Source organism: Rattus norvegicus, chromosome 4, assembly GCF_036323735.1.
Source record: "Rattus norvegicus strain BN/NHsdMcwi chromosome 4, GRCr8, whole genome shotgun sequence".
Taxonomy (NCBI): Eukaryota; Metazoa; Chordata; class Mammalia; order Rodentia; family Muridae; genus Rattus; species Rattus norvegicus.
The window spans coordinates 12261101-12276403 of NC_086022.1; the positions used below are offsets into that span (position 1 = coordinate 12261101).

Consider the following 15303-nt stretch of genomic DNA (forward strand, 5'->3'; position numbering starts at 1 on the left):
CCAGCGAGCTGGCAGGTGAGCCTGGGAAGCTGTCTTCTCTTTGCCTGCCCAGTGCTGGGATTGCAAATGTGGATCACCACACCCAGCTTTTCTGAATGGGTTTGATTGCTTGGCAAGCCCCGACTGTGCGACTGAGTTAGCTCCTCAGCTCATCGGTTGTACCTCTGCGCAGTTTTATGGCCGACAATCAGAAGTCACAGAAACAAACTCTGTTCCTTATGTGGTGCTGTCTGTCTTCTATAGCTTGTATGGTTTTAGTCTTTTCTAAATAGTTTCATAAATTGTATTCTATGGCTTCTATCACCAGCAAAAATAATTTTTTTTTTGTTTTTTTACTATTGAAAGGGCACCAGGCTTGCAGAATTCTCTTTAGAAACAGCTCTGTTTACTTTTGTTACATCAAGCTGTGGAGTCCACATAGTCCTGTACCCACCTCTTTAACAGAGGAATAAGATATTTTTTAAAAAGAGGTCCTGGGATGTTTGGTTGTGGTCTTGTGATCATATAATCTATAAGTGTGTCTGTTTCTCAAAATAATCTCTTAAACTAGCTGGACACGCTGGCACAGGCCTGGGATCCCAGTACCAGGAGGAGATGGGGGGGGGGGGGAACAGCAGTTCTGAGAACAGCCGGAGTTAGGCAAGACCTTGGTTGGAAAAAATGGTTGATTTTTGTTTGTTTCGAGATAGGACATGACCGTGTCGCCTTGGCTGGTCTTGAACTCAGAGATCTCACTGCCTCTAGAGTGTTAAGACATCACATTTGTCAAAGAAAGGAAAATCTTTTAAAGTAGATTTGGGAGCTTTTTTTAAACTGCCGTCAGTAGTGAGTAGTTTCAGAGCTCAGCCCAGTCTTGGCTTCTTCAGCCTCTCTGGGTCCTGAGGCAGTCCTCTGCCTCCGCACCCTCCTCCATTCCTGCTTTCTCACCCGCTGTGAAGGACATCGAGGGAGTGGGGAGGACTTTCACCTTGGCTTTAAGGATGGTTTTAAGAATTGTGTAGATGAGCAGTTGAGGCTGGAGAGATGACCGTCGGTTAAGACTAATGTTCTTGCAGAGGATCTGAGTTCAATTCCCAGCACCTACATGGTGGCTCACAACTGTCTGAAACTCCAGTTCCAGGAGATCCAATGCCTTCCTCTGACCTTGTAGGGTACCAGGTACACATGTGGTACAAATACATACCTGGAAGCAAACACACACACGAGGGCTGGAGAGATGGCTCAGCAGTTAAGAGCACTGGCTTCTATTCCAGAGGACCTGGGTTCCCCACACCCACATGGCAATTTGCAGCTGTCTGTAACTCTTGTTCTAGGGGGATCTGACTCTCTCCAGTATGGGCAAAACAGCAATGTTTGTAAAATGAAAATAGACAAACGAGTAAACACATACACAAAGTAAAAAACAAGCAAACATTTTGGGATGGGAGGTTTTTCGAGACAGGACTTCTCTATGTAGCACTGGCTGTCCCAGAATGTACTATAGACCAGGCTGGCTTCAAACTCACAAAGGTCTGCCTGCCTCTGCTTCCCAAGTGATGGGATTAGAGGTCTCAAGCCAGACCAACCACTCACTGCACATCTGCAGGTGACGCTATTTGGTCAAAAGGGTATGACACACCACGGACTCCATGATGAGTTTTTTTCTTTCTTTTCGTTTTTTTTTTTTTTTTTTTTTTTTTTTTTTGTTTTGGGGGGGGGTGTTGCAAAGGGCCAAAGATAAGAGTGATTGGGGTGCATGATGTGAAATTCACAAAGAATCAATAAAAATATTTAAAAAGATAGCGTAGATGCAGGGTTTTACCTTCCCCTTAGGCACATTTCCTGTGTGTAAGAAAACTGTTACCATGGAAACTATATTGTCTGCTGAAGTTGTTAGAAGTAGGCAGCACGGTCCCAAACAAATCACACCATGCAACAGGTCTCATGTGGGAGGTTTACTGGGTGTGGGGGAGATCAGAGGCAGCCTCTGGGAGAGAAAAGAGAGAGGGGGGCAGGGAGAACGAGTCTTTTATCCACATGCACAAAGGGACAGATGCAGGAGCTGTTGCCTAGAGATGACGCCAAGTCCCTGAGAGCAGGCAGGAAAGATGTCTGATTAGTGTGAAGTCACTTCTAGGCGTCCACAGATGTGCCCGATGCTAACAGATGTTTTAACTTTATCCTTTTTTTTTTTTCGTTTATGTTTTTGGGTGTTTTACCTGCATCACATAACTGGGTACCACATATGTGCCTGGTGCACAAGGACGACAGGAGGAGGTATCAGATCTCCTGGGACTGGAGGTTTAGGCCGTTGTGAGCTGCTGTGTGGGTGCTGAGAACAGACCCAGGTCTTCTGGGAGGACAGCCACTGCTCTATTCGCCGAACTGTCTCTTCAGCCCCCAGATTTAACCTTGGTGTTTTGTTTTGTTTTTAGAGACAGGATGTCTCAATGTGTCCGTGGCTGTCCTGTAACGCACTAGACCAGGCCCGCCTCTAACTCAACAGGGATCCACCTGCCTCTGTCTCCTGAGTGCTGAGAGTAAAGGTGTGTGCCACCATGCCAGGGCAGTTTTAACTTTAAACAGCATAAATTATGGGCAAATTACCTCATCTGTTAAATGAAAAGAAAATAACAGATTGTTGTTGTTTTAGTATAGTGGTGTTAGTTTGGACTTAAATATTTATTTATATATTATCTATTGTATTGATATATAAACATATATATTTATGCTCATCTATACATTCTATGTGTTAGTGTTTTGCCTGCATGTATGTATATATAGCACATGTATGCCTGGTGCCAGCGAGGTCAAAAGTGTCAGATTCCTCTGGAACTGGAGCCATATCTGTTTATAGGGGCCACTGGACATCGGGAACTGACCCAGGTCCTCTGCAAGAGCAGCAAGTGCTCTTAGCTGCTGGGTCACCTCTGCAACCCTAGTTGTGGTAGCCCTCCCTCCCAATCCTGGAGCACACAGTGTGTGAGTGGCCCGGCTATCCTTGAACCTGGGATTGCCTAGGTGTTGGGATCGTAGGCAGCATGAGCCGCCATGCCTTCTTAGAACTTGCTGGATTTTCAGTCTAAATATGTGTTCATATTTATAAACTGCAGCCTCAACTTAGCACTTTTAGCAGTTACAGATCTTGCTCTGTGCTGCGAGGAAATCATTTACTCAGGACTCCTACTTCAGTTTCTTTTCTGTACCGTTGTGTGTTTCGCAAAGTTACCCATCGGTTGTAGTCTCTGTGTGATATTTTCAGCTTTTGGGTCGCAACAACTAAATTAGGCTGTGAAATCAAGTTAGTAGGTCTCCTAGTCAGCACTTGTCATTTTTCTGGCTGTCAGAGGCAAGGGACCTTGAAGGTCAAGTGGCCCAGTTCTTTTATAGTTTTTAAAAACTCCCATAGTGTGCACACATGTACACACATGGCCATCAGAGGAAAATTTGTGTGGCTGGTGCCTCAGCCATGGGGACATCTTGCCAGCCCATTAATAGAATAAATTAATTATAAAAGTCTGTGCACTGAATACAGAGAGCATCTATACATTTTGGGAAATGCATCTTTTTATCTTTAAAATACAGGATAGCCAGCCTTTTGTGCTATTGGTTAGAGGTAAAATCTGCTGAGAAATGTCAAAGCTGACAAAAAAGTTGTTTAAATGATAAGTCTATATTTCCTTTATGTTGATTTTCCTATTGTATTAGAAACACACACACACACACACACACACACACACACACACACACACCCCACCACCACCACCACCAAATCTATTTAGTATAGAATAAAGTTCAGAAGGAGGCAGGTGCGGCAGAGGGATTAACTTTCTGATACCCCAGATGCTACTCTGTCAGCATCTTGGTCTGGGGCTCCCCTATGCTATTTGTCTGATATCACAAGCAACCTCCGTGGTGACCACAGAGCCTCACTGCCTGTTTCACACCCAGCTCTTAGGCCCTCCCACTGTGTAAGTTCAGACGTCCTTGCTCTCATCTCCACACAGGGCACAATAGTGGATTAACAGGGAGGTTATTGGGACTAAAGGAAGAGGTGAGTCTGAGGGCTTGTGTGATGTCCACAGATGGACGGGCTCCAACAATGAGCCCTCAGGATAAGAAATATCAGAAAAACGTTTTCTGAAATACTAGCAAGCGTTCTTGTTGACTGTGGAGTTAGTGAACCCATACTGTTTGTTAGGGTAATGCTGTCTCTCCGACTTTCCATAGGTCATTGAGGACACCAAAGAGAAACGAACCATCATCCATCAAGCCATTAAATCTCTCTTCCCAGGACTAGAGACAAAAACAGAGGAGAGAGAGGGGAAGAGATACATTGTAGCCTACCATGCTGCTGGCAAGAAGGCTTTGGCAAGTAAGTGTGACATTGGCCTGTCTGCTACAGGGATCGGGGAGGGGCGGACCCTGCTCTTTTGCCTTACGCTTCATGCCCATGGGCCGACTTGCCATCGCATGGAGAGGGATCTGTGGGTCATGTCACTCCTGGCGGGTGGTTAGTAGTCATTTCAGATGTAAGCAAGCCTGCAGTCTGTCAGTCTGTCCGTCTAGTGGGAATTCAGCCTCGTATGTGAGTGAAGACTTACAGTGGTGCCTAAGAGACTCCCGTTCCCTCAGGAGCAGAGTGGGTGGAGGACAGTTCAAGAAGACAGTGGAAGGTTATTGTTCATTGGTGCCCCTCCTAGTCTTCACTCACATACAGAGAGCATGGAATTTTAAGGGGTTGGCCATTCACCCGAGTCCATCTCTCGTTCCCTGTTCAGTCAGCGGGAATGCACTGCCAGTCACTTGATGTTTATGTTTGCTTACGTTCTCCATGGCCATGAGGATTTCCATTTACTTACAACCCTAAGAAAAATTAGATATTTCTTTTTTTTTCCCCATCAAATCAGTACATAAGATGTCTGTGTCTGCTACATGTCTCAAGTTCTCCTGTCAGTGGTCTGTTATTTCAAAGTAGATGTGCCACAGGAAGCCCATAGGATGATGTCCTATGAGACTTGAACCCGTTAGGGCACCGTCAGCGTCCATTAAATGAATTTAAGGGATAAAGCTGTGTATGGAGACACTGTTGTTTGTAACGATGCTTCTGGTGAAGTGAAAGGACTGAAGAGAAAAGCCAGGTAGACTCCCCGGAAACAGTCAAACGGAAGTGAGAAGCTTTGAGCTACAGGGAGGAAAAGTGGAGATCTGAGGCCACTTCTCAATTGATACCAAAAAAAAGGGGGCGGGGGAAGCTGGGCATGGTGTCACGTGCCTGTCATGGGAGGCTAAGGCAGGAGGATCTGCCTGTTTGGTTCTACAACATCTAGGTCAGTGTGAAGCAGTGTCTTAGTGTCCCTCTGTCAGACAAGCTTGCAAAGAACTCACCACAAGGGGTGATTTCAGCGACTCCATTCCTGTGTTCTCAGTTCCCCCAAGGCCAGGATGTCCCTTCCAGATGGGGAGGACAAAGGTGACTTATCAACATAAGGTGTCAACATTTTTTTTCTTAATTCTCTCTTAATTCTCTCGTGGATACATCGGGGAGGCAGGTGATCAGCATTTGGCCAGCAACCACTCTGCAGAGAGGAAAGGCAAGGCCTTACTCTGCCAGTGTGGCCATGGTGATGCAGATTGCAACAGACACAAGCTGGGTCACTGTGTGTCTCTTGACCGGTTGCCTCTTTAAAAAGACCTTCATTTCTTAGGAGAGGCTGTATTTTGCGCAAGGATGAGGGAGTTCGTAGCCCAAGGTGGTCATTCTAGTTTGCACTCTTGTTTTTCTTGTCATACTGTCTCATCTTGTTCTGTTTCCGTCTGGATTTTCTGTGCTTATGTCATAGGAACCTTTTTGTTTGTTTTTGAGACAGGGTCTTACTATATAGCCCTGGCTGGCTTCAGACTCACCTTGGCTCAAACTATATAGTCTCAAACTCAGAGATCAGCATGTATCCTTTAGTCAATTTTAAGACTTGGTCATAAGTGCATTATGTGATGTGAAACACCCCCTCGCCATTTGAGTAACAGAATATTTTACTTTTCAAAGAAGCACATTGGGCCAGCATTTGCCCAGAGACCTGAACCCCTCGGGCTTGAGAGCATTTAGACAAAGGTGGGCTCAATTTGTCTTCTGTGATTTCTTCCACCTCCTCACAAAGGCTGTTGTTCCCAGGCTGAGAAAGTCATTGTGGAAGCTACATCCATCTTTTCTCCCGTTCTCCTGTCCCCAGTTGAGAGTGTCTTAAAGTAAAAGTCCCCAAGGAGTCAGAGAGAAGAAGGCATCATCTATGGTCCTGAGAATGGAGCCCAGTGCTAACAACGGCTGTTCTCCTGGGCCCTGGGACATTTGGATGTAGCGGTTGTTAAAGTTTTGATTTGTTTTGGAGCTCATCCACTGCCAAGCCCTGGTGTAATCTCTGGGTTATTTGATACTTAGCAAAGTTACAGCAGTCTTTTTTGTTTTCATTTATTTATCTTGGGGTGTCATGTAACCCAGGTTGACCTCAAACTCACATGTAGTGATCTTGGACTCCTGATCTTTCCAAACCAACTTGTGCCTCTCCAGTGCTGGGGTTATAGTTGTTCACTACTATACTCAATGTAGATTTATAATATTTTTTAAAATGTTATTTGTGTTGTGTTATTTGTGTTTAAAATGTTATTTTAAAATGTTGTTTTTTTGTGTGTTGTGAATTGTGTGTTGTGAAACATAGACACGTTGACTTCTGAATCACAGTGCCCAGTATCAGAAACAACTAGCCATTAACCTAGTCCAAAAAGCCGTATTGCTTTACCTATTCAAGCATGGTAAATTTTATAAAATGACTATAACATTATACAAGCAAGTAATAGATTGATATTTGGGGGTTATATGCATCCCACTGCTTGTTTTTAGCCACAAACTTAAAAAAAGTGATCTGGGGCTGGCCATGGTAGCATATTGTATCATCTCAGCTTTCAAGAGTCAAAGGAATCGTGAGTTCATGGCTAGCCTGAGCTACATAGTCCAAAAGGGCTACTGCCTTGAAGGAGGGAAAACTTGTAGGACAAATACAAGTTCTTTATATTTTCTGAAGTAAATGATTCCCAGGCAGGGTCTCTGGACCCAGGCCTTTACCTAACTGAGGAGGGAGAGACACAGACACAGAATCTCTCTGGGACCAGCTCCACCAAAAGAAAGAATCCCAGAACTCACAGCCTGATACCCGCCCAGCGGCACCCACCCAGCAGCAGGGACGTGGGGTAAGCACGTCTACTTCCCAAGTCCGTCCTCCCCAGGCATCCCAAGCCCTGTGGCGGAGCAGACATGGGACCCACATTTAACCTACAGTGCTCCAGATGTGGCATGATGGTGACTCAGAACCATGTCCATCACTGAACAGCAGACGAAACCCCCAGTGCCTGTTTGCTTAGCGGGTGTGGCACTGGAAGGACGAGACTGGAAAAGTTTACACAGTAGGCTGAGACAGAAGGCAGCCTACGGCCAGTGCTTTTTTTTTTTTTTTTTTTTTTTTTTGGTTCTTTTTTTCGGAGCTGGGACCGAACCCAGGGCCTTGCGCTTCCTAGGTAAGCGCTCTACCACTGAGCTAAATCCCCAGCCCCCGGCCAGTGCTTTTTAAATAAAGCGGTAAAGTAAAGAGAAAAGGGGGAGAAATATAGTAAGGAGAAGACATCGATGTGACTTGGAAGATAAGGAGCCATGAATGTATTTTATATATCAAATGCTGGGGCTAGAGAAAGGGGCAGGTGCAGACGTAAGGACAGCTGTAAAGGCGTGGGTGCAGCAGGGTACTGAGAAGCAGAAAGCTGGTGTCCTGGTGCTTTGATGAAGGTGACCTTGAATAAGCAGAAAGAAGGTTGTACGTGCTGCCCCATCGTGTCGCCCTCCCCAGGCTTCCAGCCTCTGCCTTCCCACTCTCGGGACCTCTGGGCATGACTTCTCCCATTTCACTTGTTACCTGGTCTGGGCTGTGATGCCACACCCTCCTAAGGAAGAACCCGCCTTGTGGAAATAGGAAGCGCGACGCTGACCTTAGAATTCTTTGCAAGTGTATTATAAATTAGAGTGCCTTAAAAATGTGTGGAACGCACCCTAACCCCATCACACTGTGAGGTCAGGTGTGCATTGATGAGTGTTCCCAGGGGCTGGCATTCCCGTAGAGTCCAAGAGATGGAACTTTTGCTTATTCAGAATATTCCCGGTGCAGAAGCTTTCCTCTCTTATATATTGAGTATTCCAAGAGCATGAATCCTTGCATGTTACTTGCAGAGGCCACTGATTTCATGGTTTGTACTTGGATCCGCTAATAGGAGGTGCACACTTGTCACCTGTTGTCCACCAGGGAGGAAACACTTGGGTCTGTAGCCTCCCGGCTGCACTGTTTCTTGCCACTGCACTCCTCTGTGACTGCTCAGGGCCAGTGGTTACAACGTGTCGCTACACTTCACCAGCTCGCACCGTTCTTGGATTTTAGCTTTTTATTATGGACATATATGATGATAAGGACAGACCCTTGCATGCCCTGGACGTGTCTCCTAAGTCATTTCTTAAGTCGTCTAGTCTGGACATTTGAATATAGAAAACTAATGATCCCAGTGTCCAGATTTTAAAGATTTTTGCATTTCAGTGCAGGAAACTTTTAAAACACACAGCAGCATGAAACAAAACAGCAGCTTCTCGTTGCCACGATAGTCACACACAGCATTTTCAGACATCACTTGCCGTATTTATGGGAAAACAGCCATAGAAAAAGAGGCATTCAGTATCTAGACTTGAGGATTTGCTGTACCCCATGGCTGCAGACAGGACATCTTGGAGGATGGACTGACATGACCATGTGAAGAGACTGAGACAGGAAGGCTGTGCCTCCAGGGGTTTCCTCGTTGTAAAGTGTTTGCCTCTGCAGCATTCCACTGTTAAAGTCAGAGTGGCTGCTGGAGCGCAGAACTGTGAGGTGCTGTGGAAGCCTTCAGTCCGCCCTCATGTGCATGCTCACCGCTAAAGCATGCTAACAGCATTCTAAATTAAACATTGCTCTCTTGTGCTCTTTATTCTGTGCCTTCGGACAGAGGTCAGAGCTGCAGCAGGTAAGAGCGGTTGGCGTTTCCTGTAGACAGGGTGAAGCTGTGAGAAATGCACTCCAACAGCTGAAGGGGTCCTTGTAATATTTTTCCATACACGACTGTACAGAATGTTTCTATACATGACTCTCGGAGTCCTAAGAAGGAAATTGATTTTCTCGGCGTCTATACACACTGTGGTGGTTTTCTGGGGTGGGTTACTGCTTGCCTACCCTGGTTGATGGTTCCTTACATTGTAGATTAAATCACTAACCTGCCACATAGAAATGCTCTTGCTTGACAAAGCCAGATGTTCAGTTAACTTCCATACCAGGACTATCTTCTGCTCTGAAGAGAAACGATTTCTAAGTTTGGGTGAAAAGACTTGTTTAAGAACAAAGGAAAAATTTTCAGAACAAAGGAATTCTTTCTAATTGATTGTGCAAAATCCTTCTTTTTACAATTTTTCTTTCTTGGAGCTTTGTGCCCTTGGAACTAGATACACTCCTCAGCAAACAGCCCCTCTGTCGCATGGGACTCATGAACACCTGCAGTGTCTGCACACTGCAGCTGCAGCTTAGTTTTCTGAGCCCTGATCTTTTTACTCTGAGTAGTTTAAATCTAAACCTGTGCATTGTTTAAGATGTGTTTCTAGATTGTAGCATGATTGGAATCAGGCTTTCCCAAGTCATAGAGTTTTTAATAGTTTATATGACATTAACTTTTTGTTTTTGTTTTAAGATCCAAGAAAACATTCTTGGCCAAAATCCCGGGGAAGTTACTGCCACTTTGTTCTCTACAAGGAAAACAAAGACACCATGGACGCCATCAATGTGTTGTCCAAGTATCTGCGGTTAGTGCCTTGTCCTTGTTCTTGCACAAATCAGTAAGGTAGGCGTGGGTTCTGTCCTTACGTGTGAGTTCAGGGGAAAGGAGGAATCCGATCAGCAGCGATGCTCTGGGAAGAAGAGCAGTAAACTTTTTGACCCCCACGCTCTCAGGGTGAAAGTTCTGGAAGTAAGTAATTCACATACAACTGAGAGTTACCAGCACAGTCAGGGAAAAATGATATTTGCTCAAAGGAATGAAAATAAAGTAGAGATTGTAGGTTTTGAGGGTGGGTGAGGTGCCAGAAGTTTTTGTGCATTTGTGTTTTTAGTAGAAATGAAGAGATAGCTTAGCAGTTAAGACCATTGGCTGCTTTTTCATCGGACTCAGATTAGTTCCCAGTGCCCACATCATAGCCTGTAACCATCTACAACTCCAGTTCCACAGGATCCAGCATCCTCTTCTGGTCTCCACAGACACCAGATGTGCTTGGAATACACACATAGATATGTGTGGGCAAGCACTCATACATACAAAATAGGGTTTTCCCCCTGGTTTTTCAAAGCAGGGTTTCTCTGTGTGACAGTCCTGGCTGTCCTGAACCTACTATGTAGACCGTGCTACTGGCCTTGAACTCTCAGAGATCTGTCAGCTTCTGCTTCTCCAGTGCTGGGAGTAAGGAATATATTATGCTCAGCTAAAATAATTTTTTTTAAGATTTATTTATTTATTATAGATGAGTACACTGTAGCTGTCTTCAGATGTTCCAGAAGAGGGCATCAGATCCCATTACAGATGGTTGTGAGCCACCATGTGGTTGCTGGGATTTGAACTCAGGACTTCTGGAAGAGCAGTCAGTGCTCTTAACCGCTGAGCCATCTCTCCAGCCCCTAAAATAATTTTTTTTTCTTTTTTTTTTCCCGGAGCTGGGGACCGGACCCAGGGCCTTGTGCTCTCTAGGCAAGCACTCTACCACTGAGCTAAATCCCCAACCCCAAAATAATTTCTTTTTTTAAGAAAGAAAAAGAATGTCTGTAGATACCACAACTAATCTGTATTCTGTGGAAACGTAACTGCTTAAACATGGCTATACAGGGTATGTGTTTTCCAGAACAGCTGTCACAAAATACCACGTTCCTTAGACAGCAGAAGTCAGTCATAATTTTCCCACAGTTCCAGAAGCTGCAGGTTTCAAGATCAGAGTATGTAGTTTATTTTATTTCCTTTTGGTTTTTTTTTCTTTTCTTGCTTCCTTTTGTTTTTGTTTATGTTGGTTTGCTCAGGCAGGGTCTCTAGCCCTGTCTGTCCTAGAACCCCATGTAAAGTCCACCCTAGAAGCCGTTGTAACCTGGTGATCTCCTTGTTTCCATGTTATAATAGGAGATGGTAGGAGTCAAGGCTTCTGGGAGTCTCAGGAGAGTGCAGGTCAGCCCTGAGCATCGTACCTAATTAAATAACATTCCACTTTTTATACTGGCTTCCTGAAAACAGTCTGTGTCTTCTCACCAGAGCCTCATGTCCTAGAGAATGCATGGCCCTCCTGGGGCTGTAGACAGGGGGAAATAGTTCCTCTGCGATGTACAGGTGGCACTTCTGGGAGGAGGCGAATGGAACTTCGGGTATCTTCATATCAGAAGTATGCGTGTTTTAGCTTTTGGTGTTTTTTTTTTAAATGTCGAGTTATAGATTATATTTAAGGCAATATTATAGTAACCACATTACTATAATGTCTTGAGAACTGAAGCTATAAAATGTTGAGAGTGCTACGTTACGCCTCTAGAATGTTTTCCCCCTGTACTGTCATGGTTTTATATAACTGAACAAATTGTTTCTGACTGGAAGAGTGCACCTTGTGTGTTTTTTCCTGGCTAGCCCAGTCTGAAGATGAGTTGATTCTCTGGTAGCTGCAGATGCTTTGAATCAAACCCTGCAGAGAAGGCGTCTTGTTGCTGCTTTAATTTGCATATTCATCTGTACTTTCTTCAATAAAGTTTCTCCTTATTCTCTTAATGTGTTAGTGTATGTATCTTGAGGCTTGAGTTATTGGAAATGTGCTTTGGTTGTGGTATGTGACTTCACATTGCTTTGTTTATGTCTTACCAGGGTAAAACCAAACATATTCTCCTATATGGGAACCAAAGACAAAAGGGCTATCACAGTCCAGGAGATCGCTGTTCTCAAGTAAGTGGAGCTCCCGCCCCAGCTCCTGCCCAGACTGACAGCACAGAGGCCTCAGCTCTGCTTTACCAAACTTACCACTCTCAGCTTCATCTCGTCCTCTGCCTTTTAAAATCCTGTAGACATATTTGTTTGCTATGTGTGCATGTAGACATATGTATGCACACACGGTGGCACATTCCTGGCGGTCAAGGACGACTGGAGGAAATCCATTCTCTCCTACCCTGTGGCTCCTTTGGATTGGGGTCAGGGTTGGCAGCAGATCCGTCTGCTGACCAGACAAACTGCCAGTTCAGTTTCTGCTCTTTTGTGGATACTATTTCCTACTTGGTTTTTTCACCCTGAATCTCTCTGTGTTTCCTAATCAAACAGGCCTTTTGTTTGTTTGTTTGTTTTGGTTCTTGGTTTTGGAGTTGTTTTTTTTTTTTCTCAGTAATTTAAAAAGTTGTTTGTGATATAGCCAAGAGAATAAGTATGACTTTCTCTCGTTTATTAAATGTCAACATGTATCCTTTAATATTCACGTAGGAAACAGTGAGAACTTTTGCATGTAGCACACATATAGATGGAACGATGGTCAGACAGGGCAGACAGATGAATAGAACCCTGCTGGAGCAAGCTAGAAGCTGAACTTGGGGCGTGCGTCTGAGGTCTGGCCTGGGACTTACAGTGAAGGCCAGTCAAGAGAAGTTGGCTCAGCTCAGGGATGTTGTGGTTTTCATTTAGATGAGGACGCCTCGCCTTTGCACTGTGTGCTGTCTGTGTCGGGGACTGGTCCTGTTCATTGTAAGATATTTTAACAGCCTCTCTGATCTCGGTCCTTTCTGTCCTTTCTATATGCCAACGCAACAAACCCCTGCTCCTCCTACAGTTGTGAAAATAAAACTGACTCCAGACTTGTCAAGTATGCCCTGGAGGCAGGTGGGGCAGTCAGTGTTGCCTCTGGGTGAGAACTAGGTCTTGATTACAGAAGGTGGAGGTGTTTCTTGCGGACCTTGTGGTTATCTCCAACCAGTAAAATAGCTTATAGCCATATTAGAAGGACCTGCGGCACAAAGCACATCACTGCGGGCTGAGGAGCTTTGTGGACTTGTTGCAAGAATTACAACTTCCCGTTTGCCCCTGCAGCAGCAGATGTCGACACTTGGAATCATGCAGATAGCATGACATCCATACAGGAAAGATAGACAAACTGCTAGGCCATTAGGTAAATAGATGCCTCGGAAGAGCATTAGATAAGCAAAATACCAAAAGACTCAAACACCACATCTCCCCGTCGTGTGTGCAGATGTAAACGTGTGTGTGTGTGTGTGCGTGTGTGTGTGTGTGTGTGCGCGTGTGTGTGTGTGTGTGTGTGTGTGTGTGGATGATGTCATGAGGTGGGAGGAAGAACCTCAAGAGGGAAGATGGGAGAAAAAAGAATGTAGGAATGTGTGTGGCAAAAAAGTAGAGATGGAGACTGTTTTGAGAAAGCTTGGAATCTCGGCAGGAATTGGGCACACAGCGGGGTGCAAGGCATGCAAATGGCATCTATACAAGTGACTTAAGGAAGCTCACTCACTGTATGCTAAGCTAAAAGGGGGGAAATGGAAAGACAGTTCAAGTGGATTAGGACTATGGAGGGAGGAAAGGAGGAAGGGAAGGAAAGAAAGAGCAGGCAAGAAAGGAGGGTGACTGAGGAGGGAAGGAAGGTCCTTTTCTTCCTTAACCTGAGGCAGCAGCATGTTTGTCCTAGGAGCCCCTCTCCATGACGTTTCCTAGGTACTCAGGAAGATGCTGCTTTATTTGGAATGGGGGCAGAGGAGAGGCATTGCTAATCTGAGGATTAAAAACATAATAACTGGGCTGGAGAGATGGCTCAGTGATTAAGAGCACTGACTGCTCTTCCAGAGGTCCTGAGTTCAATTCCCAGCAACCACATGGTGGCTCACAACCATCTGTAATGGGATCCGATGCCTGGTGTGTCTGAAGACAGTGACAATGTATACATAAAATAAATAAATCTTAAAAAAAATAATAACTTTTAAGCAGGCACCTTTAATTGGGAGGCAGAGGCAGGCAGATCTATATAAATTCAAGGCCAGCCTGATTCACAGATCAAGTGCCAGTACAGCCAAGGATACACAAAGAAACCTTGTCTTGAGAAAAACAAAAAAATACTACTAAAATTTTTTAAGCTGAGGTACTGGACTCCTCCCAGCCAGCAGGGGTCAGGCTCAATCAGGCATTGCTCTCGGAGACCCTGTTTTCACCTCCCTGTTGACTTTGTCAGTAACCACAATCCACTCTAACTGCTGGCCTTTAGAAAGCACATGAGGAACTGTACGAGACTTCTAGCTGCTGGCCTCTTGAGAGCACTTTACACTTACCTCAAGGAACTGGGTTACACCCTGGGTTTTCCTCCTGGAGCCATGCAATGGGTGAATTGGCCTTTCCTGTGAGAACTGGTGAGCAGGGCAAACCTATTCTTCCAACAGGGATTTTAATCATTGCCGGGGTGATCAGTCCTGGGATAAGCAACATTTCTTTCCAGCTTCTTGCAGCTCTAATCTACTTCATAATTTCAACTCTAATCAAGTTTGTAATCTCAAGCTGCCTGATTCAGAGTGATTCGCTGCTTTTCCTGCCCCCTCCTATCTGAGCTCGGGCCAGCATTTCTTGGGCTCTTTTACTAAAACCTTCTGTTGTCAGCCCTTACTGCTGAAAAGCAAGTAAATGAATTTAGAGCCACAAGGGCTTGCTCTGCGCTCTGCAGAGGTGGTGACCAGTGTCATCAGCCTTCGCCTTTAACAACTGAATACAGCTCTGGGCGTTCGTACAGATGCAGAGATAGTTGTCCACTGTGTGCTGGGGAAGAGGATGTTGTTCAGCTGTAAAAAAGAGGGAGATATCTTACAGCACAAGCTTAAGATTGTTGCACTGTTGGGCGTGTTGGCACAAGCCAATAATTCTATAGAGTGAAGCAGGAAAATAGCAAATTTGAAGCCAGCCTATGTTGCACAGGGTGACCCTGACATTTAAAAACAGTAAAAAAAAAAAAATTACACTAAGTAGTCAGGCATTTTTTAAAAAAATCATTATTTGATTTCTTTTCCATTTACATGAAATGTCCAAAGTGGTGACATCTATACACAAAAAGGTACATTAACCACGGAGGCTGCCGGGCAGGTTGGAGGCCGTGGATCCAGTGCTGCCTGGGTGGGAATTCTCTCTCAGGTGCTGGGGACACGCTGCACACACTGAGCACTCAAACAGCCA

At 45.0% G+C, this 15303-nt stretch overlaps 1 protein-coding gene across 5 annotated transcripts in view; it reads left to right on the top strand.

Annotated features, from left to right (window-relative positions):
- The window catches only part of Pus7 (pseudouridine synthase 7), a 40995-nt gene that overhangs the window by 8548 nt on the left and 17144 nt on the right, over positions 1-15303 (top strand). For 3 of the 5 annotated variants that reach the window (XR_005503174.2, XR_005503175.2, XM_039107224.2), the window contains exons 5-8: positions 4210-4354; positions 9049-9066; positions 9781-9892; positions 11971-12048. Coding sequence is in view for 2 of the 5 variants with exons in the window: in XM_039107224.2 (XP_038963152.1) it covers positions 4210-4354; positions 9049-9066; positions 9781-9892; positions 11971-12048 (353 nt within the window). In the remaining 3 variants the exon portion in view is untranslated. Of the gene's footprint in view, positions 1-4209; positions 4355-9048; positions 9067-9780; positions 9893-11970; positions 12049-12088; positions 14493-15303 lie in introns of those variants that run through there. The other 2 variants (NM_001170589.1, XM_039107225.2) reach the window with 2 other exon arrangements.